The following is a 22,766-nucleotide window of genomic DNA, read 5'->3' as shown; positions in this document are numbered from 1 at the left end:
TGTCTCAACGAAATTTAAATATGGCAAATTACTTTGTGTTGGTCAAAATAGAAGATTGACTCCCAAATTCTTAAAAGAATAAAGTGCTTGTTGAAAGTCATTCAAATTACTTGTGGTACTTATTTAGGGGGAGCTCAGTTTCTATTTTGCACCATTGTGGACTAATAAATTTATCTAGCATTGTTTGTAGTCCTTTAGATGAAAATTGATTTCATATATGGTATGATTATTTGACAAGTGAGGTCAACATGATGTTGTAATGCCATGTATTATCTTAGTGGTGATATTGTGGACTAACAAATTTATCTAGCATTATTTGTAGTCCTTTGGATGAAAATTGATTTCATATATGGTATGATTATTTGACAAGTGAGGTCAACATGATGTTGTCATGCCATGTATTATCTCAGTGGTGATATTGTGGGCTCAAGGCAAAGGTATGTATTTACATACATGCATTGTAAGTGCATCTAAGGTCCTTCATATGCTAGTGTGTGCATTTGTATGATATAGGATAGATGTTTTTGAAAATCCCTAACTAGCATGTGTAGGTGGTGTGGTTTTTGAAAATCATGTGGTTTTTGGGTCTTTGTGACCTAGTCATGTCATATTGTGATTATTGTTTCCCTTGGTTGATTATTTGCCTAATCACACGTGACATGGTTCTCTCAAGTCCATAAAAATTCCTATGTCCGTCTAAAATCTCTCTCAAGTTTTTGAAAATCATAAATTTGCTAAATATTCGAGAAAGAGAAAATCAATTCTTGGCTAATTCATGTCCCCTAAGTGAGAATCCTAAGCCTATTTCAATTGATGCAAATATTATGCCTAGGAAGGTTTGTTATTGTACCTTATTGGTTAGTATTGCAAAAATTCCGCTATTCATACTAAGGCTATGCCTAAGTATGTTGTATCTAACATGAGAGGACCCAAACTAGTTTGGGGTACCATCAAAAAGTGGATGACCGTTGTAGGTACCATGGCATTGGAGACTTGATTTAATGGAACTATTATTGTTCATCTTATGTTGAGTCAAGTATTGAACCCTAGTGCAATTCTATCCCAATGCCAAGTCAAAACTGACTGAAGTCCATATGCTATCAACATACAAGTGTCATATTTAAGTTGTGGGAATTTATTGATATATTTGAAGGCCTGCAAATAAGTGGAGTTGAAGCTTGCAAAGATGATCACAAGCTATCAAGGTATATCTCTTGTTGATCAAAGTTTATTTGGGTGCATATGAGTTAATTGAATTGGATATATATGCATATGTTGCTTGCTATGAGATGTTTGAATGGATTAAATGCTTAAGTAATCAAGTTTGAAGTTGGCTTGATTGGATATGTTCATAAGATTTCTTCTAGTAAGTGGTTTGAATGAACATATGTCTTGTGAGAGTATTCAAACAATTTGATTTCAAGTTTGGTTCAATTTGGAGAAAAATAGCTCAATTATTCAAATCTGTCCAATATTAAAAATCTGAGCTAGCAGTGATCATAGACCTATTTAAGTAATAAAATCTATTTGTATTGGCTTGAAATTTGGTCTGCATGCTCTACACTTATGGTATTAGTTGCTGTGAAAATTTCATGAGATTTGGATAAGTGATACTTCGGATTTGGAGTAGATCTTGTCAGCTATAGTGCAGCAGTTTTCAGCATGTAGTAGTGTGGAAAGATGTGAAATCTGGTAGCAAAATAGAAGTCAAAAGAATCTCAAATTTTTACAGCTACTAGAAGACTTAGTGTGTCACATCTTCACCAAATTTCATGGTTTTTGGATATGTAATTTGGGAGATATGATTTATTCTTTGAAGAGTACAGAATCTGCCAGGAAAGTGACAATTATTGGATTGATCAAAAGTCACTTAGATTCAAAGGTCCTCAAATTAGAATTATATCTATAAGTGATTGAGGTACCTATGTTTTGGTTTTGGTTTGAGATAGAAGCATGATAAATGATGAGTACAACACAATATGTTTGAAGAGTGTATCTAGTACACATTTGGTACTCAAGCTAGAGATCAAGACCAAGATCAAGATGAAGATGGAGTTTAAATTCTAGTGATAATTGGAGATCTTTTGATAAAAAGAAAAGGACTTAAACAAGTAGAAAGAAAAGGACTTAAAGAATGATTCAAAGTTATTCATCAAATTAAGTCCAAAAATATGGATCAATCAAACAAAATCTTTCAAGTGGATCAAGTGATTTTCTTTCAAGTTATTTCAAGTGAGTATCAAGGATGGTTCTTTGGAGAGAGGTCACTTTGCTCTAGGCTTAGATGGCTAAAATCGAAGTGGTAATCTAAAGGGACATTTGAGGTACTTGGTTCAAGAAAATCAGGAGATTGGTCTAGAAAGCAAGCAACACCCAAAAGAGAACAAGTTATGAATTTTCGAGTGGTATCATAAAATTTCAAGTGGTATTACAAGTGGTGCATCTTTTAGTTCTCTCAAGCAAGCAATGATCAAAGAAGAAGCAAGCCAACCACAACAAGAAGAGTGCACTTGATCATTAGTGATTCTCAATTCATATGGGTGAAGAATAGGAATTTAAAGAATTGGTATCTATTGGTCTTCACCAAGCTTATAATTGGACTTCATAGTGCTATTGGAGAAATGAATTGAAATCTATATGACTATCTTCCTCTCCAATATAGCAAAGGTATCATTGTATTGTGCATGATCATTTTTCATCACTTACTAGTATGCGGTTAGTGCATATAGTACATGCTTATAGGATCATGCATTACAAATGAAAATTTTTAGATTCATAGACTACCACTATTGCTTGAATGATTATATAATCTAGTGGTTAGTGTATGAGTTTGTTCATGAGCTAGTAAACCCATGTACTTGATCTATTTTGAATTGCAAACAAGTGACAAGTATTATGACCCACGCCATGACAAAGGGGGAGAGTTTAATACAAAGGGAGAGATTAGTACAAAGTTTGAACCTTAAGCACCCTTTGTGCTTTGTGTGACAGCTTGTAGCCCCTTTGTCCTTAGTATGTCATTGTTGGACCTTTGTGGTGATAGATGACAAAGGGGGAGAGAGACTGATTAAAGCTTCAGGATAGTCTCATTTACTTATCTTTGTACCTGAAGATATGTACTGCAGGCTGTCGTTTCTTGTTTTTGAGCTTCATTGATGTATCTTGGATTTGAGATAGATTGTATCATGTGAGAGATGAGACTCACTTATGCTTTATCTATGTATCTCTTGAGACATGATCTTTTTTATATATCAGTGGTTTTTGGACTTGAGAAAATGTGTAATGAGTGCTATGTGTAAATTACATGTGTTATATTTATTTTTATAAGGACTATGCATGCTAGAATGAAAATATTTGATGTGATGCCTTTATATTTATTCTTGTGTGATATATCTTGTCATATGCATCACGGTTTAACTTTGTCACACACACATGCACCCCACGGATGCAATGATTTAGGGGGAGTCTCCTATATGTTTTAGTATGTGCAATTGACATTTGAGGTCATTTTATGAATTCTAATCATAAGCACATATTAAGGGGGAGCCTCTCATAAATCATCGAACCCAAAAGTTTAAATGTTTATATCATTTTGTAAGCTTTAATCAAGTTGTCATCAATCACCAAAAAGGGGGAGATTGAAAGTGCATCTAGCCCTTTAGTGGGTTTTGGATGATTGAATGACAACGTGATTAAAGGACTAACCCGTTTGCTAAGTGTGGACAGGTAATAGGTTATCTCACAGGTACTTAATGAAAGCCAAAATGATGTGTTGTTGTATAAACAATCTAGTTCAAGCACAAGACAACAATGCAAATGGAATTCATGCAAGTGCTTGTTTATTGTGGGATTTCCATGTACAATGTGAAAGCAAGCTCGTGAGTATTAGTTAATGAGACATAAGGGATTGCATATGGAATGGTCTCATATTTAAAGCTTGCTAAATTGAAATAAAAAAGATAACAATACATATGAATGGATGATTCAACACAAGATGTGACTTAATGGCTTGAGATGGTGAAGATAGCAAGGAAAGGCTTCGAGGTACTAAGCAAGGGTGAAGGGCAAGCGACGGCTTGGCGGCCGAAGAACCTAGCTAGGGTGAAGAAGAAAGTACTTGCATTTAGTTGAGGTACTAATCAAGCTAAGATGGTCATATTGATGTGAAGGATCAAATCTATATTGGACAAGTTGATTTAAGTGACTTGATGCATTTGGAGTTATTCATATTTGATGAATGGAATCAAGTCACGTGCTCAAGATGGCTATGCTCAAGCGACAAGATCAATATTGACATGTTTGCACCCTCACTTGATGAAGATTGAAAGACACGGCATCAAATTTAAAGAAGATCAACTCAAAAGGTTTAATTTCGTTTTTCTTTTGATCTTGAGTTAATAGACATGCCGTACTATTAAGAGGGATGCAAGTTTAGGTGGTCTGAGGAAGATAGATTACTTAAGCATAATAATTAAATCAAAAGAGAGACACTCTAGCACTTCACGAGCACAAAGAATATTTTTCTGTGACTGTCGGTGTCGGAAGTCCCGATGTAAGCTGGAACTCCCATCAGTCGGAAGCCATGACTCTTGCCGGAAGTGCTGACTCCCAGTCACTGCCTGTGCGGTGACTGTGGACGTCGGAAGTCCCAACGTGAGTCGGAACTCCCGACAGTCGGAAGTCCCGACCCAAGCCAGGAGTCCCGACATCGATGGTTCTACTGACCTGCTGACTGTGCACGTCGGAAGTCCCGACGTTCGTCGGAAGTTCCGACGTTGGCTGTCTCGAGTGGTCTTTGACCTCGCATGAACAGTGTTTTCTTCATACGTCGGAAGTCCCGAGATCTGCGTCGGAACTCCCGACGTAGATCTGAACGGTTAGATTTTGCCTTGGAGTATATATACCCGTCTCCTCCATTCTAACCGTTGCCCACTCATTTCATTGCGAAGAACACTCGGCCAAAATAGCCCCCAAGCATCCTAGGCTCCCCTCTCTTCAATCCTTTGCTTCCAACTTCGATTCCCAAAGGGTTTGAGTGATTGGAGAGTGGATTGAGTGAGAAAAACACTTTGAGCAAGCTTGAGCACTTGATTTCTTCGTCAAGCCGGTTTGATTTGCATTTGTTACTCTTGGGGATTTTCCCCTAGGCGGCGAGGCGTCGCCCAAGAGCTTCCATCTTGTGGAAGAGCCTTGTGAAGTTTGTATTACCCTTGTTTTCTAGTGAAGAAACTCAAGTGACCTTTGTGGTATCCTTGAGTGAGGCAAGGAGGTGGAAGAGACTCCGACCTAAGTGGTCACCTCAACAACGAGGACGTAGGAGCTCCTTTGTGGGGCTGCCGAACCTCGGGATAAATTCTTGTCTCCCGCGTGCTTGTTGTTGTTGTGATTTGCTCGAAATTACTTGTATTTGGTTGTCTTCCTCTCTCTAGCTATTTCTTAGGGTTTGGGACTCGATCTTCGGAGTGGTGGCTTATCAACGTCAAGAGAGTGACCCAACACCTTACCTTACCACTAGGAAGTGGGTTTGTAAGTTATCGGCATCACAAAGTTCATTTTAGCACTTGTAGTTCATTTCCCGTAGGGGTCGGAAGTGCTGACAGTTTGCGTTGGAAGTTCTGACCCAATCTGTTGGAACTTCTGACACGTCGGAAGTTCTGACCCAAACGTCGGGACTTCTGACACGTCGGAAGTTCTGACCCAAACTGCCGGGACTTCCGACATTAACTGACTAGTGCATTTTAATTCAACTCTTTGGTTGCCGTTGTTTGGTTCCCTAGGTTTATCTAGTATCTTTTATATACTTTGTGGCTAACTTGTGAGGGGTTGTATTACTTTGATTTGGAGTTTCCATTTTGGAAACTCCTATTACTAATCGTTTCCGCTCTTAAAGGTGTTGATTTTTCAGAAACGCCTATTCACCCCCCTCTAGGCGACATCCTAGATCCTTTCACAAAATAGTGTGGCTTTGTCCACCGTCGAAGCGGAATACATTGCCGTGGGTGCTTGTTGTGCACAAATTCTTTATATGAAACAAACTTTGCTAGACTATGGTATAGTTCTAGACAAAGTACCTCTTTTGTGCGACAATGAAAGTGCGGTAAAACTTGCAAATAATCTAGTTCAACACTCTCGCACCAAGCACATAGATATCCGCCATCACTTTCTTAGAGATCATGTTGCAAAGAATGATATATCATTAGAAGGTGTAAGGACCAAGGATCAATTGGCGGATATCTTCACTAAACCACTAGATGAGGCGACTTTTTGTCGATTGTGGAACGAGCTCAATGTGCTTGATTTTAGTAACTTCACAAAAAAATGAGCTTGTGTTGTTCCTTGCATTGCATTGTAATATACAACATGTTTACTTTATGGTAATGCACTTAGGGCTTGTCTAACATGGTTAAGATAACCGCCGTAAAGCGTGTGAAGAAGCTTAACCTTGGATCAAACTTGACACGCAACTAGATTTACTTTCAAGTATTGCATTGCATATGCATGAATGTTGCTTTGTCGTTTATCTTCAATTGCCCTCTTATTGCCTATTTTCTTAAAAAGAATTATAGCCTAAGGCAAAATATTTTGAAAAATTTAAGGGTTTGAGAGAGGTCACTCACATAAGTCCCAATTGGTGTCAATTTGGATCTTATTGAAGTTGGGACTTGATTGGGAACAGGCAGTATGAAGGACTTTGAAGATTTACTGGAAAAAGAGTGACCGGACGCTGTACCGGACTCTGAAGTCCAGCGTCCAGTTAGTTCACAGGAGGTGAACCTACTGCGATGGAGTGACCGGACTCTGCTATTCAGCATCCGGTCAGATGACGTTCCTGCGTCCAGTCGAGCGAAGACGATCAAGATAGGATGGACCGGACTCTGGCAGCGTTAGGTCAGTTGTGATCGGACATGTCCAGTCACGATTCCAGGGGTTTTGGACCTCTCTGGAATCAACCAGAGGCTAGGTGGCAGCATCCGGTCGCTGCCACCAGAGCGTCCGGTCAATAGGAAACATGCGGTTTTAGGACTTCTTCCCTGTTTCCTTATCTGTCATAGTGGGCCACCCCATATAACCACGGCGCCGCCTTGACCTAGCCCCACATTACGCTGACTTCGCCATATTCGCCAGCGCTGCTCCTGCCCGCGCCACCTGCTCTAGGCTGCCTGCCCACAGTCGTGCCGCCGTGCCCTGCACGGGCCGTGCCCGTGCCGCCCCCCGTGCTGCCATGCTGCATAGCCCCGCACCGCCACGCCCTGCCTACGCCGCCATGCCTGCACCGTGCTCCAGCGCCGCCGCCCACGTCGTGCCCTAGCACTGCCGTGCCCCTACCCTACCTCAGCGCCGCATCTAGAGCCCTGTTGGAACCCTAGCCGCTGATCGATGCTCGATCTAGCGCAACATTGTCTCGCCAAACCCTGGCCTCGCATTGCCGATCCGGTGGTTCCCCGATTTGTTCCTCTTCTCATTGATTCGCCGGTTCATAAGGTTGCAAGCCCTCGTTTCCAATTTTGTATCTATTGCTTGCTTCTTAGGGTTTCGTATCTCTAGATATATTGTAATTATTTATAAATCTGATCTATTCTAACGTGCATCGAGTCAGTGTTTCTGAGGTCTTAGTGGTAGTTGACAGTCAACTCGGGGCCAAGCTCGCGAGTATGGATCGAGGTCAAGCCTCAAAAGTGACAGTTGGCAGTTGATTCTTGTTAGGGCAGTTGTTCTTTTTAGCTTCATCAGATGGCTCGTGTCAAGAATGTCAGAGGAGGTCCTGGTGATGAGGATTTGAGGCCCCCGCCTCGCCAGCCTATAGATGCAAAAGGCAAGGCGACAAAGAAGCTAGAGACAAAGAAGCACAAGTACCCTGATGCAGATACAGCGAGAGCAGCCATAGTTACAGAGGCCGCAGAGTGCGCAGAGAGAGGAGGTACTTGGAGTGGTGTTGTTATTGCAGATCAGCTTTCTCCATCTACGAGAGCTGCTCTTGAGCAGGTTGAGCGCCGTCATGGTGGTCTAGCTAGGACTATCATGGTTGGAGGACGGCGTGTGGCTATTGATGAGAGTCAGCCTCAGGGGGAGTCACAGCAGCAGCCATAGTCAGCAGAGCAGACTCAGGAGGGAGAGCAGGCCGAGGAGACAGAGCAGACACCATAGCCACTGCTTCACCGCTCTGGTCGTACCCGTGCTCTAGTCACACCGAGGTCAGAGACATAGTGGAGGGGTTCTCGTCCACCGCCTAGACCACATGGTCCGCCTCCACTGACTAACTTGGATTTGAGGGCCGCCATGGCCAAACAGGTGCAGCAGCTCAGATTTGTGGACTTTGAGCAGTGGTTCCCATCGAGGTGAGATGATTGAGCTTCAGAGGGTTTCTACACACCACTGTAGGAAGACTTTTATAATACATATCTTAACAATGGGGTAGTATTTAGATCTCAAAGGGTGTGCAACATTGAGTCCATTGTAGCAGCAGCTGGAGAGCATATTCACCCTTACCTAGCTTACCAGCTAGGGCTGATAGATTTACTTGGACGGACAGGCTTATATGTTTCATCTTAGGTCCATTAGTTCTATGCTACACTCTGGATTGACCCGTAGCACAGATTCATTCACTTTGCTTTCAGAGGCAGAGATTACAGGTTGATGAGCTCAAGGGTCAGTTAGATGCTCAGTAGGAGGGGATGGTCAACATCGACCCTAGTGATAGCTCAGATGATGACTACCATGATATCCCTTAGATGCCTCCACGATGACATGACCATGAGGCCGGTAGCTCCAGTTCAGCTCCACCTGCACCACAGATAGATCCTGCTCTACTTGCTCTACTTGAGCGGATGAGGCAGGATCAGGCTCGCTAGGCTTAGGAGACCGCTGCTACATTTGCACAGTTTCAGTCTTGGCAGGATGAGTTCCAGCAACAGCAGTAGGCGATCCAGCAGCAGCAGTAGGCCATGCATCAGCATAGCTTCTCATGCAGCAGCAGCTACTTGGGTTTATGTAGCATGTTGTGACAGCTATTGGGGCTCCACCGCCACAGCCTTCGCCCTAGCTTGGTCAGCCTGCCACCACTTCTATGACTCCAGTTGTACGTTCCAGTGGGCTTTAGAGTCATGGACAGCCAACGCCACATTTTCCTTCACCTATAGAGCAGATGTCCTAGTGGTTTGCTTCGCCAGTGCCAGCCCCATAGTTCACTCCTCTTCATACGGGCTTTACTCTGCCTCAGAGTTCATTAGTGCTCACCCTAGTTTCTAGGAGCCTTAGTGCTTCATTCAGTGAGTTGATAGTGTAGCCTACTCCGCCAGAGGTACATGTCCCAGGTCCTTCCATAGTTGCACCTATTACCAGGACTATAGAGACGCTCCCTTCTTCTGCTGCATCATCAGAGCCGTCTGCTGTAGTCATACCTGTAGAGTCTCAGGCCACACCAGTCCCTGATCTGACCCAGACCGCTTCAGCACCGCTTCTAGCTACAGAGGGTCAGACAGCTCAGAGCTCAGAATCAGATAATGATGGCACACAGTTCTAGCTCGCTCCTCGCACCTCAGCGCCCGACTAGTCCACTGCAACCCCGCCGACCGACCCTTAGGTTTTGGTGTTTAATGCCAAAGGAGGAGAGGGATCGAGTATGTTAGACTTAGGGGGAGCGACTTAGGGGGAGCTTAGTTTATCTATTATATTTGGTTTTTATGTGTGATACACTATTATGCATTCATGTGTTTACTTTTATGCAACAAACTATATTTATGTGATAGTGATATCTTGACATGTGTGCTCTCTACTTTGAATCTTTTATATGTCATATCACTTGTGTTATGCTCATTTGCTTTGATTTCACGTTTTTATTCCGACGCAAATGAGCTTTATTACTTGTACTCTTGCTTATTTCATATCTTTTGAGTACATCATGTTGGCTTGGGTCATATAAGCTTGCCTAACACTTTTGTTCTTATTGTCAAAAGCTTATATGAACCAAGCATGTTAAAAAACCTGATCTCTTTCACATACTTGAGGTGGTATTGTCATCAATCACCAAAAAGGGGGAGATTGAAATCATCTAGGCCCCTAGTTAGGTTTCGGTGATTAATGACAATACGTGATTACTGTGACTAACATGTGTTTTGCATAGGCAATTAAGTTAGGTCACGGTAATGGAGATCGATTGGGTTATCATGGTGGTCATGCCCCTACAATGGAAATCATTTTGGTTTTTAAAGGATGGATGACAAGGTTAAGGATGGACTAGTTCTAAGTGTCATTTGGTGTTGAGGAGACACTTAGAGTAGTTTATGACTTTGCTTTTCCTTTGGTCGTACTATTAAGGGGGGTATGGACGGGTAGCTTGATCTAGGTGAGTCTAGTGGGTTAGGTGTGGTGCACACTTGCTAAATCTATCACTAGGTAGCTCCTAAAAAGCCCTTAGATCCATTGGAGCAAACTTCATTCACGTATGATCGAGAGTTTGAAGTGAATGGAGGGTCAAATGCTGACCGGACACTGGTTCCGGAGTGACCGGACGCTGGCGCAGAGTCTGGTCAGTTCATTTGATCAAGGTGAAATCATCTAGACGCGACTGGACGCTGAGAGGTGAGTGACCGGACGCTGGGTGCCAGCGTCCAGTCGACTCCAGTAAGGTTCCAGAGAGGGAAAATCATGACTGGACGCGTCCGGTCACAACTTAAACACTGGAGATCGGGGAGAACTGACCGGAGCGTCCGGTCAACATGACTGGAGCGTCCGGTCACCCCGTAGAGGCACTTAATGGTTCGTTTTTCAATCAAGGTTATAAATACTTCCTCCATTCATGTGAGGGGGTACTTTTGCTCATTCCAATAGCTGAGAAACACCTTTGAGAGTGCCAAGAAGAGCAATGTCCTAGTGAGGTGCTTGAGATTTGAGAATCCCAAAGAGAGCCCTCATTAGTGAAAGCAAGAGTAGCAAAGTGTGCATCCACCCTTCTTATTAGGCTTGTCGTGGTCAAGTGAGAGTTCATGCTTGTTACTCTTGGTGATCACCATCACCTAGACAGCTTGGTGGTGATTGGGAGCTTGGTGATCATCCGACGGAGCTCGTGGATGACCCAACTCAAGTTGTGAGCGGTTGTGGGAGATTCACCATGATGGAGTGTCGAAGAATCAACCCGTAGAGAGCACTTAATCCTTGCGTGGATCAAGGGAGAGCTACACCCTTGCGTGGGTGCTCCAACGAGGACTAGTGGGGAGTGGCGACTCTCCGATACCTCGGCAAAACATCGCCGTATTCCTCCTTCTCTCTTTACTTTGAGCAATTCAATTCTTGTCATTTACATTTATAGAATTGCCATGCTAGAGTAGGATTGGAACCTAGGGTGCTAAACTTTTGTGCGGTAGATCAATAGAAACACTTTCTAGGCACAAGGGATTAATTAGGCTAACCATATGACTTAATTATTGCAAAAAAATTTAGAATTAGCCCAATTCACCCCCCCTCTTGGGCATCTTGATCTTTTCAGCGGCATCGCGGGGCTCGAAGAGGAGGACGACTTCCTGCGTACCACGGCGGCGATGTGAGAGCAACAGAGACCGAAAGAGAGAGAAAGAGAGTATTGGGGGCTTCATCACCTTGAGGCTGGGCTGGGCAGCGGGTTGAACGGCGGTGAAATGGCAGGCGGCGTCAACGGCGACGACGGTGTGCTTGCTTTCTCGGCGAGATCCAAAGTCACGCAGAAGGCGAGACTAGGGTAGCCCCTGGCAGCGTAGATGCAAAATATGGATGCGGCCATGGCTTCGGCTCTTATAGGGGTGACTAGGCGTGCGCTCCACGCAGACAATCCTGTGGATTTCGGGATTCAATGCCGGTGTCTCGCTCGGGCAGGAGTCCGGCTGGGTGATGGGAGGTAGGAGAAAGGAGGGGAGAGGCTGACCTGTGGGGTCCATGACTCAGAGAGAGAGAGAGAGAGAGGGCGCGGGGCCGGTTTGTCATACACAGAGAGAGAGAGAGGAGGCGCTCACGCGGGCCTCGGCTCGCTATTGGGCTTTGGCCTTTGTCAAGTCGAGGTGGGTTGTGGGAGAGATTGGTAGCGGGCCGGTGGGGAGATAGCTAGGCCGGTAGAGAGAATGAAAGAAAGGGAGATGGAAAGGTTTTTTTCTTTTCCAAATTCTTTTCTATTTTGTTTTCAAAACCAAATTCAAATGTAAACCAAATCAAATAGAGTTTCAAATATACTTTTCACTCAATAGAAAGGAGAAATTTTGGTAAGTTTTCCAAAAAATATTTTTTACAACTTTTTTTAACTCTTTTATTTTCAAATTTTCTTTTCTTTTATTTCAAAGCTAATTTCAAACTCATTCCCAAAAGCAATTTAAACTATTTTGAATTTTAATCAAAACTACTCAACCAAATAAATCAAATGCACCGGCATGTATGCACAACCATGTTGCTACTCCTTATGATGAATTTTAATATCATGAAAAATATTCTTTTTCTTATATTTCTTGAGCACAAAAATTTAAAATTAAGTCAATTTAATTACATTTCCAAAGTAGCAAATTTTAGGGTGTTACACTTCCTAATTTAAAGGAATAGAGATTTCGGTAAAAAATTCTAAGAGACTCTTTATATCCTTCTAATTTAGAGGAATAAAGATTTCGGTAAAAAAAAACCTCCAACAATCTCTTTAAATGGATCTCTAGATTTAGACATCTCTATTTCGGATTTCTCGCTAGCCAAAGATGGAGAGCGGGAATGACTGTCTAGAGTGCGCGCATAAGATATAGAAAAGATGTTGGAGGGTACAAAGATATATAAAATGATTTTCACTCAAATGACTCTCCAAATGATGATTTAGGGAGTAAATTAAAAAAAAACTCTTGGTGATGCTCTACTAATGCTATATATGAATACAATTCATGACACCTAGCGGCAGAAATATGCTAATGGCCCTAGGTCCTTGCGTGGAACGTAGCCGGTTATAAGGTTCTAGGTTTGGAGCAACAATGATTATAAGTTGGTGGTCACCCTGTTTTAAGGTGGTAATAAATTCACCAGCTGCAATCACACTTGGGCTAAGATAGGCTATACTGGAGCATGGGTTGGTGGGCTAGCGCTTATTATAAATTCAAACAAAATATCATTTTATGTGCAAACACATTACATTTTTAAACATGATTTTTTTATAATATACTCCCACAACAAATTTTCTCTTCTTCTTTCTATGTATCTCTCATACACGATCATTGTTTTTAGGGCCAACTGCATTACTACCCTCGTTTTCAACTCTAAGTGCACATTTACCCCTATTTTTCTAAACTTTGCAGATTTGCATCCTTTTTTGAATCGAAGCTTCCCCTTGCCCCTATTCCATGAAAGAAACTTAACGGTGTTAAGTGAAGGCTAAACAGACAAATGCCTTTGGCATAAATGATCCAATAATAATAGGATTTTTTTATTTGCAAACTTATTGTGGATATATTTTGGACAAATGACAACAAATATTTTGTGTTAAATGTCGAAATGTAATATTTTGCTAGCATGATCGACATGATACAAGTTAATATTTGGAAAGCGCGCCAATGTATGATATTATGAAATATATTTTCATAATGTGTTTATCTGGTGTTATAGATATTGATGCTCTTTTATATAAATTCAGTTAAATTGTAGGCTTAAAACAACTATAAGCATTATTAGTTTATCTAGGGACCGAGGAAGTAGATAGACAGATACACACTAGGTTGTATATATATAGTTAGATATGTAGACTACAGCAACGTACCAATGCAAATAAAAGCCCTGGAGGCCTCGTCATCCTTGCAAGATCCAGCGCTGTTTTCCCTTCGTTGTTTTGTAGATTTAACCGAACTTGTCTGTACCAAATGAAATGATACATAGTCCTGTAGCTCCGAGATTTGGCAGCGTAGTGTACCGCGGTGTTGCCTTGGTTGTCCTGCATATTCATGGTGGATGCAAACCTCTGCACAGCACGCGCGTCGTCCTTAGGGTTTCCTCGCAGAAAAGAAGCAATCCAGCAAACAAGACCATCGTAGCCGTTGAGGGCGGCAACGTGGAGAAAGGTCCTGCCCTCGGCATCTTGTAGCTGGGCGCAAGCGGGGCACTTTTTCAGCAATACTTGAATCACGGCAAGGTTGTTTCTCAAGGCTGCCACATGGATTGGAAATGATCCCTTCTTGTCGGACTGATATGCTGATGGTTCGTAAGCATCTAATAGAAGCTTGGCGGAAGTCCAGGTTCCCCAGGATGCGGCATAATGCAGTGGCGTGCTTCCGCTTGATCGGTCTCCTTGTTTAATAAGGCTCTGCTGCTGGTGGTTCCACTCTAGTAGCTTCTTTGTCATGCCTACAGTTAGTATTACAAAAATAAACTAAGACTGATGCAAAATGCTAGCTTCATATTATTATATAAACTCGCTCATCAACCTGTGCTCCTACCCACGTGCAAGAAACTTACGAGACATAAGCATAAGATGTGTTCATGTTTAATACCTACAAGTAATAACAATTACTTCTACTCCCTCCATTCCAAATTATAAGTCGCTTTGACTTTTTTTTACATCCATTTTGCTATATAGGTAGATATATAACGTATGTCTAGATACATAACAAAATAGATGTACCAAAAAAGTCAAAACGACTTATAATCTGGAATGGAGGAGGTATTAATTTGCACATTCTTTTTTCTTTTTACATTTTCTAACTCAATATGCATATATATACAACTCTGTAATCTCTATTGAGTCACAATAAGCTTATAAATTATCGATTTAAATGTTTTCATCCATATACATAGTTTTTCCATACATCTTTAATATGCATTTAGTTGTAATCTTAGATAGGGTTATTATTGTGGCTATTGTTATAGCCCATGTCTTATAACGTTGCAAATCTATATTTTTTATTTTGATAAAGTTATTAGTTGCTTTAATTTTTATCCCCAAGTTAACTAATTTGAAACTCTCTTGTTTTGTATCTTCGATTGACTATCAATTGTATTTTACTAAATATAAAGATTTTAGTTCATCGACTGCACTCTTAAGTACTACGATATAACATAAACAAACATTTAAATCTACTCCAAGTCAGCTGAAAATCAGTGGTAGAGCTTCAAGCAAGATCTAGTATGGAGGTAGCGGTACTAACATCAAGATAATATTAATATATGAAACTTATAATTACTGTTTATTCTAAAGTATTCTCAAAGACTAGCTACGTCAAAGCCATCTTTGTTCTGCACTATCAATCACCCCCTCCTCCCACACACACGCCTACACACACACTTCTCAAGATATTGATTTTTTCACATAGTAAGATTTGGAGTATCTTAAATGAGTATATATACAAATATACCAAAACTAATAAATGAGAATGCAACCATATGCATGATGGTTTATTGAAGATGAGAGTAGCTATACCCGGGAGTAGAAAAAATGCATCGTATATATTTACACCAAAATTTGGGAAGGAGAATATGAGAACTCGAAGCTTCCAGGATTGTGTCATGAAGGAATCGATTGCGTAAGGTTCGATATTAGCTGATTCAGGTGCGGTACTGGGATCGGCTCTTTTTGGATGACATCCATGGACTATGGTACGGATGGTGTCGGAGAAAATATATGTCGGACTCTACAAAAATAAAAAAAATTAGGGTCCAAGTTATTTTTAAGTTAGGAATATTTTCTTTTATTCCAAGAATTGTAATGGATCGTATTTGAGTAGGATTCATGTTTAGATTCCGGGTATAAATATTGGACCCTGGTTATTGTACAAAAAATGAACAATCAATTAATACAATTACTTTTCAAACTTCATGCCAACCCTAGGAGTAGGAGTACTGTAGAAACTCGGTGAGTTCTTCAACAAACAGGGATGCATCGTATATATAGTTATTATGCTTGATGGTTTATTGAAGATGAGAGTAGCTATACCCGGGAGTAGAAAAAATGCATCGTATATATAGTTATTATAAAAATAATTCATTAACTTGCATGCTTATTTATACGTTGATTGAGGCAGATTTAGTTTTCTTTTTATATTGGCATGTAATTTAGAGACAAATTAGAAGGGTCGCCTAATATTATCTTCTATAATAAGATGTGGGTATTTTAGATGCTATGGATTACTTTGCATTATCTTTTATAATAACATATGTCGGTAATTTATATATAACTAGCAAACATGTCCGTGCGTTGCAACGGAAGAAAAAGAAAAACTATCAAGCGTTTAACTTGTTCGTTGTATCTTATTGCACAAGTGCAGTGGCCTGAATAACTTAATTTCTGTAGGTGTTACTTTTGATGTGGTGAGTGGTTGTCGCAACAATCACAAACGCACGGGCTCGTTAATGGAAACAAGGATGGCAATGTTAAATATCTATTTACTTTTTATCTTTCTATATAATTAAAAAGCTATTATCTATTTTATGTTGATCATGATATCTATAATATAAGGTAATATTGACAATATCCTATGAATTATTGATTGAATTAAAAACAACCTACATTTTTTCCATTGTAAAGAACAAAATATTTACTCGCAAAAGTATCGTAACTTTAGTTTGTATACTGACTGTCCATGTATTGGTAGAGTTAGATAGTAAGTTACGTGACTTCTTTTAAGGATCCATAAAAATATGTAACTTTAATATTTAGTTGTCGTGGCTCGGTTTCCAAATTTCATATATGTGGACGGTTCGTAGATTTGCACTTGTATGTGCAGACAGCTTAGAGAAACATTTATTTTGATTAGAATGGACGTGAAACCGCTCAAGATTTGAGTTTACATATTGATTAGTTAGACCATCGACTAATTCATGTCATATTAGTAATTTGTTTCTAATTAAAACCAACAATTTAATAGAAATATTTGTTTATATTAAGTAAAGGTCAAACTTTCAAAGACCCATAATATTGTATTTCTATTTATCTTTATAAGGAAAAGCAGAGTTATTTATCAAGGAAAAAAATAAAACACGGCAAGGGCATTACGGGAGGGAGGCAAGCACTTTCCTAACATGACTCTCATCCTTGCGGGAGGAGCCTCAGCAGTGCGTTTTTAAGGGTTGTTTGGTAGGGCTCCTTCTAGGCTCCGGCTCTAGCTCTTTCGGAGGAGCCCTACCATACAGCTTAGATGGAGGAGCTATTTTGAGCACTTTTTCAATGAAAAAAGAGGAGCTGGAGTCATTTTGGAGTAGCCATGCCAAAACAGCTCCAGCTCCTCCAGAGAAGCCTATGGAGAGGAGCCCTCCCAAGCACACCCTTACTCATCCGTCGTTCCCGTTTTCGACCGCCCAAAGACTCTGCTCTCCGAAGGAAAGGAAAGGAAAAATTGTTCCAAAGCTCCAAATCAAATAAAAAAGAGCTCTAAATCAAGTAAAAGACTGCATATGATTTTTCCTCCACACATGTTATTATGTTTGAGTCCATTGTTTAGGCGTGACCGAGAGGGAGTTGAGCCATGGGATTGAGGGGGGGGGGGGGTAATGTAAGATCTCGGCCGACGAAAGGCTCATATGACACAGACGTATAGATCGAACAGTTATTAATGAGGGAGAGTAAGATCTCGGACGACGAAAGGCTCATATGAATTGGTATCAAGATCAAACGGTTATGAACGAGGGATAGCCCCTCCCAAAAAAACTTGCTCTTTTATAGTGTGATTTTAGAGGGTTTATTTTAAATTATCTTATGGAATGGCAAAAGTAGCTCATTTGGGCCTCTTATGGAACTGCGGTGAACCATTTAAAAGGTTTATGGACCTAAAAATTCTTTTAGAGTTGTTAATGGATGTAACCGAAACTTCCACGTAAGTTAATGGACCTGTGTATTTAAGGATATATACGGAAGCTTAACGGAGATATACCTAAGGAAAAGAAGGACATCGTACGTGCAAGACAATGCAGAAGACACTTACGTTCGCACCTTACAACGGCAACGTGCATGGCGTTTTGTCCGTCTGGTCCAGAGTAAGATAGCTGGCTGTCCTTTTCGTACAGTTGCTCTGCAATATCATAGCGCTCCAGCAAGATGGCCAGGTACAACGGCGAGACGCCGTTGCGAGGGAAACGCGCCAGCTCGTCGTCCGCCGCCACCAGCACTCGCACCATTTCCGCGTCGCCCCAGCGGATGGCGTCATGTAGGACCGTCTCCCCTCGCCTGTTCTCCTTCCTCAGCACCACCTGCAGCACTGAGGCGCCGCCGCCGTCGTCTTGGCGTCTCGCCAGGTCGATGAGATGGGAGACCATCTTGGTGTTCCCGGCTCTAGCGGCGCAGTGCAGGGGCGTGTCGCCCCGAGCGTTGCGCGCGCCCAGGAGGTGCTGGGCCTTGCTGCAGATCACCGTCGCGCTCATCATCAGGGGCTCATCTGCTGCGCCGCCGTCTCCACCGGACGACGACGACGACGACGACGCGACGACGTGGAGGACCGTGTCTGGCCCATAGTGCACGCTGGCGTCCTCGATGTCGATGTCGACGGTGACAGCGGCACCGCCATGAAACTGGCCATTGCTAGCATTGATCACTCGATGACCATGCCGCGCGCCTATTCTCAATTATTGGCACTCGCAGCGTTTCTTCGTCTGTATGATGATGGGCACATGCATATATAGTTTGTCAGCAGCTGTCTGCCTGTGAAATGTATACTTCACTAAAGCCCGCTACAAAATTGTCCTGAATGACTCTCCAATGGAGATATCGATTCTTTGCCTCCGGAAACACGCCACGATGAGCATAAAATTTTGTTCGGTGTGCAGTCGTATCCACTTGATGAAGCAAGGTCTTTATCCATTGATTTTGTGAACATCAAGGCACGTTGTCCAGATGTAAAACCTAGGTCCATGAACTTTTTTTCCGCTCATCTAGGTCCATGAACTTTGTGACATCCTAGCCGCCATCCAAAGCAGGCCATATAGGACTCTACTGCCTACGTAACCATTGATGTAGCCCCACGTGCTCTTTTTTTATTTCATAAATTGGTTGAAACTTTGAAAAAATGGTATAAAATCATAGAAATTTTATAAAAAGGAAAATCCAATTTTGTTAGACTCCACATGAGTAGATCTATGCAATACATATATAATACGGCATACTTTAATTTAAAGTTTTTGCTATAGCTGTAGATCTATTATGTGTTTAATTCATAGCCCCATCTCCTCTGATCTAATTGTGGTGAAATTATTATGGTAGGGTACTCATTGTATGCTTGACCAATTGTAAAAATTTTAGCTTCAGTGGAGCATGTATGGCTGAGTTATTGATTTACCTAGGTTTATTCTTGTTTTATAGTTAATAAATAGTTAACAAGGTGTAAAAATAGAAAATGCGGTTCCATTGCCTTTTGATGATTTTGTTATGCATTTTGAACACTTAACATCACCATGTTATCACAGAAAATGTTGAGCTTTAGATTTATCTTTGCATCACATGCTTTCTTGCAATTAAAACTTGTTTTTATTATAGTAATTAATCTACTAATTCTGGGCATGTAATATTTTTTTATAGTAGCTATGTTTCGTTATCATATATTATCCATAAAAATCTTAGTTTCAAATTAAATGTTTGGTACACCACCAAATAGTAACTATTTATTAACTATTAAACAAGCATAAACCAAAGTAAATCAATAACTCAGTCATACTTGCTCCACTGAAACTGAAATTTTTATCATATAGCAAGCATACAATGAGTAGCCTACCATAAGAATTTCACTACAATTGGAGTACAGGAGGTGCAGTTATGAATTAAACACTGAATAGATCTATAGCTATAGCAAAAACTTTAAACTAAAGTATGTCATATTATATATCCGTTGCATAGATCTACTCATGTAGAGTCTAACAAAACTGGAGTTTCCTTTTTACGATTTTTCTATGACTTTATACTATTTTTCAAAGTTTTAGCCAGTTTATGAAATAAAAAAAAGCACAGGCGCCACATCAGCACCATATCAGCGGCCACGTAGGCAGCAAAGTCCTATGTGGCCTGCTTTGGATGGCGGCTAGGACGCAGATAAAATTCATGGACCCAGATGAGCGAAAAAAGTTCATAGACCTAGGTGAGAAATGAGAAAAAGTTTAAGTACCCACGGCACAATTCACTCTAAAAAGCGCTATATATATAGGACCATATTCGAAGGCAAGAATCATATTCCAATAGTTCCTACAAGAGAATTCTACTTGAAGAGTGTCGTCGCTACGTTATCAAAAAGCAGGTCACAGCAAGTTGTCACGATTCATATAGTAATAATGCTATAATCACTTTTTATTTCTGGAAACTGTCCTAAGTATCTTACATGCTGTTGGGTTCAGAAACTGTAACGCAAACGCTAACGTAAAAAAAAAATCAGGTAACGTTAATAAAGAAATAGATCACTTGATTTGTTTGTTTTCTCCATGGTAACGGAAATGGAAAGGGAAGATCTCGAGCGGGGCCCACATCCGTGAAGATCTGGAGCGGAGAAGACATGCAACCAGCCTTCGTCCATTCTATTCCATTCATGAATGCATGCGCTCGGCATCCGCTTGCTTGAATGCGCCTCGTCAAGATGCGGAGCGGAGCGGACGCGCCACAAGTATCAATTCGCACTCTTACAGCAGGGGTAACAAATTCCTATAGGGCGATATCTGATTATGGCGTGATTGGATTACGGTTGAACCAAAACAAACACGATCACACGTTATCTATTACCGACGTAATCGGATGACGTTACAAATCCGTGAACCAAACAGCTCGTTAGCCTCTTGCAGTGTGCGTGTAGTGGTGACTTACTATATATATATATATATATATATATATATATATATATATATATATATATATGCTATTTAATTTTCCTAAAAGTTATTAAATATAACCAAATCGAGAGTACTAGAAAATCAAAGATAATTTCTCTAGATATGTAAAGGAAGGTTTATTTCAAGATAAAATATTCTTTGGGCATCTGCACTCAATACGTGCACTCAGCCAGTACGCAATGGAAAAAAATGACAAAGGTAGAAGAATGGGACCAAGTATATATGCTTAAGAAGCTTAGGAAGATCTCAGGCTCAAACATACATGTCAGTCATCTATCAACCTCCAATCTTACTGCTGAGATTCTCATATACCACACGATGAGATTGTCAAATTACACAAAAAAAACTCCATCGTCCTCCCGCAAAAGAGATGTATATGGGTTGTCGGCATGGACCACCATATGTCTAGGGGGCAGAATATGTCCTTTGTGATCATACTCCGTGTGTTAATACCGTCGACAAGCCCTGAATCCTTCGTACTAGAGTTGCCTTCTCTTGATCTTCTTGTTTGACTAGTTCCAGCCTTTCAGGAACCAACATTGGCGCAACTCCTTATACATTGGGTATGAGCATTAAGCCTTGCTCGAGCATGATTAAAAGAAGCTTGGGAGAGCTTGTTGGTGGTCGTTAAGTGCAGATTTCGATCGACACCTCTTGGTAAATGAATAGGGTAGGGACATTTTTTTCATGCATTAAACAAATACATTCCATGAGTTGTGGTGCATCTAGGTGTTTTGTAGGTTATGCTCGAGATATACACAAAAATGCATTAATGGAGCTTATGAAATTATGAAGATGGAGTTGATACGAGATCCAAACTATCATTATTAAAAACAATTTCAAAAGGCCAAATTTGACTTCACCATATCAAAGGGTTTGTCAAGATGAATAATTTGAACTTTTGGTCCATCCAATTTGGAGTGCGAACGCAAAAACTACGCCTTCCGTAAGTTTATGGCACGGGCTATGCACGAGCTAGGGAGGGTCAGCCGACCCATGTATCCAAGCGTAGGTCAGTCAACTCAAAACCAAATCGAGTGACCCTCTCCTTACTCATCTTACTCTCATAGGTTCCGAGACAAAATATGGGGCATATCATAGGCCTTATTATTAGGACCTTAGTTTGAAGGTCGGGTGACCCCTTAATTCATCATATATTTGATTTGTTTGTAAAGTTAGGTGTATCTATATATAGAGATTTACAAGACGTTGAAAGCCTAAAGTGAGTTATTTAACAAAGTTGAGCAAACGGTTGAACCATAGGGCTTGGAGACTGTTAATGTAAAATTGATGCTCATGAATATATCAATGCCTCTAAATACAGCATCCTGCCATCCTACTATATATATAACCATCACTACCGGACTCCCGGCCCAATGCTCTCGGCAAAGACGATCTGACGCTCGGCAAACTATTTGCCGAGAGCAGCTCTCGGCAAAGAGCCTTCGGCAAAACATCTACCGGCAAAGGATTTTTTACCGAGAGCCCCTCTCGGCAAAACATTTACCGAGAGTAATGGCAAGGCTCTCGGCAAACTCTAGCTCTCGGCAAACTGGCGCGCCCTAGTAACGGCTAGGCGACGGGTAATGGTGTGACATCTTCTTTACCGAGAGCGACTGTCGGCAAAGAACTTCTTTGCCGAGAGTGACTGTCGGCAAAGAATTGTAAAAAAAAAAGATTTGCGGCCGAGGTGGTTTTCAAAAAAAAAAAGGTTTGCCGAGAGCCGACCACCAAGCTCTCGGCAAAGAGGAAGATTTGCCGAGAGCTAGGCTCTCGGCAAAGAGGAATATTTGCCGAGAGCCAAGGTCTCGCCAAAGAGTCCAGAGAGCTTTTTTTTATTTTTGTATATATTTCCAGCTTCAACGACACATATTTCACAAATATAACACATCATCCACATCACATATATCACAAATATGTCATCCACATCACATGTCTCACATTATAATCCATCTAAACATCTCAAATCCAACAACACATGTCCATCTCAAAGT

General features: G+C 41.1%; 1 protein-coding gene across 1 annotated transcript in view; it reads right to left on the bottom strand.

Moving 5' to 3' along the window:
* The window catches only part of LOC136480294 (ankyrin repeat-containing protein At5g02620-like), a 37,320-nt gene extending 16,008 nt beyond the window's left edge, over positions 1-21,312 (bottom strand). The window contains exons 1-4 of the mRNA XM_066477880.1: positions 21,226-21,312; positions 20,271-20,289; positions 17,895-18,521; positions 13,745-14,325 (exon numbers count right to left, since the gene is read on the bottom strand). Coding sequence (XP_066333977.1) covers positions 13,745-14,325; positions 17,895-18,521; positions 20,271-20,289; positions 21,226-21,312 — 1,314 coding nt within the window. The remainder of the gene's footprint in view (positions 1-13,744; positions 14,326-17,894; positions 18,522-20,270; positions 20,290-21,225) is intronic.
* Positions 21,313-22,766: the final 1,454 nt, after the last annotated feature.

The sequence above is a fragment of the Miscanthus floridulus genome, chromosome 9 (genome assembly GCF_019320115.1).
Source record: "Miscanthus floridulus cultivar M001 chromosome 9, ASM1932011v1, whole genome shotgun sequence".
Classification (NCBI taxonomy): Eukaryota; Viridiplantae; Streptophyta; class Magnoliopsida; order Poales; family Poaceae; genus Miscanthus; species Miscanthus floridulus.
The sequence above is the reverse complement of the archived record's forward strand: the minus strand, read 5'-3'. Positions and strand labels throughout refer to the sequence as shown.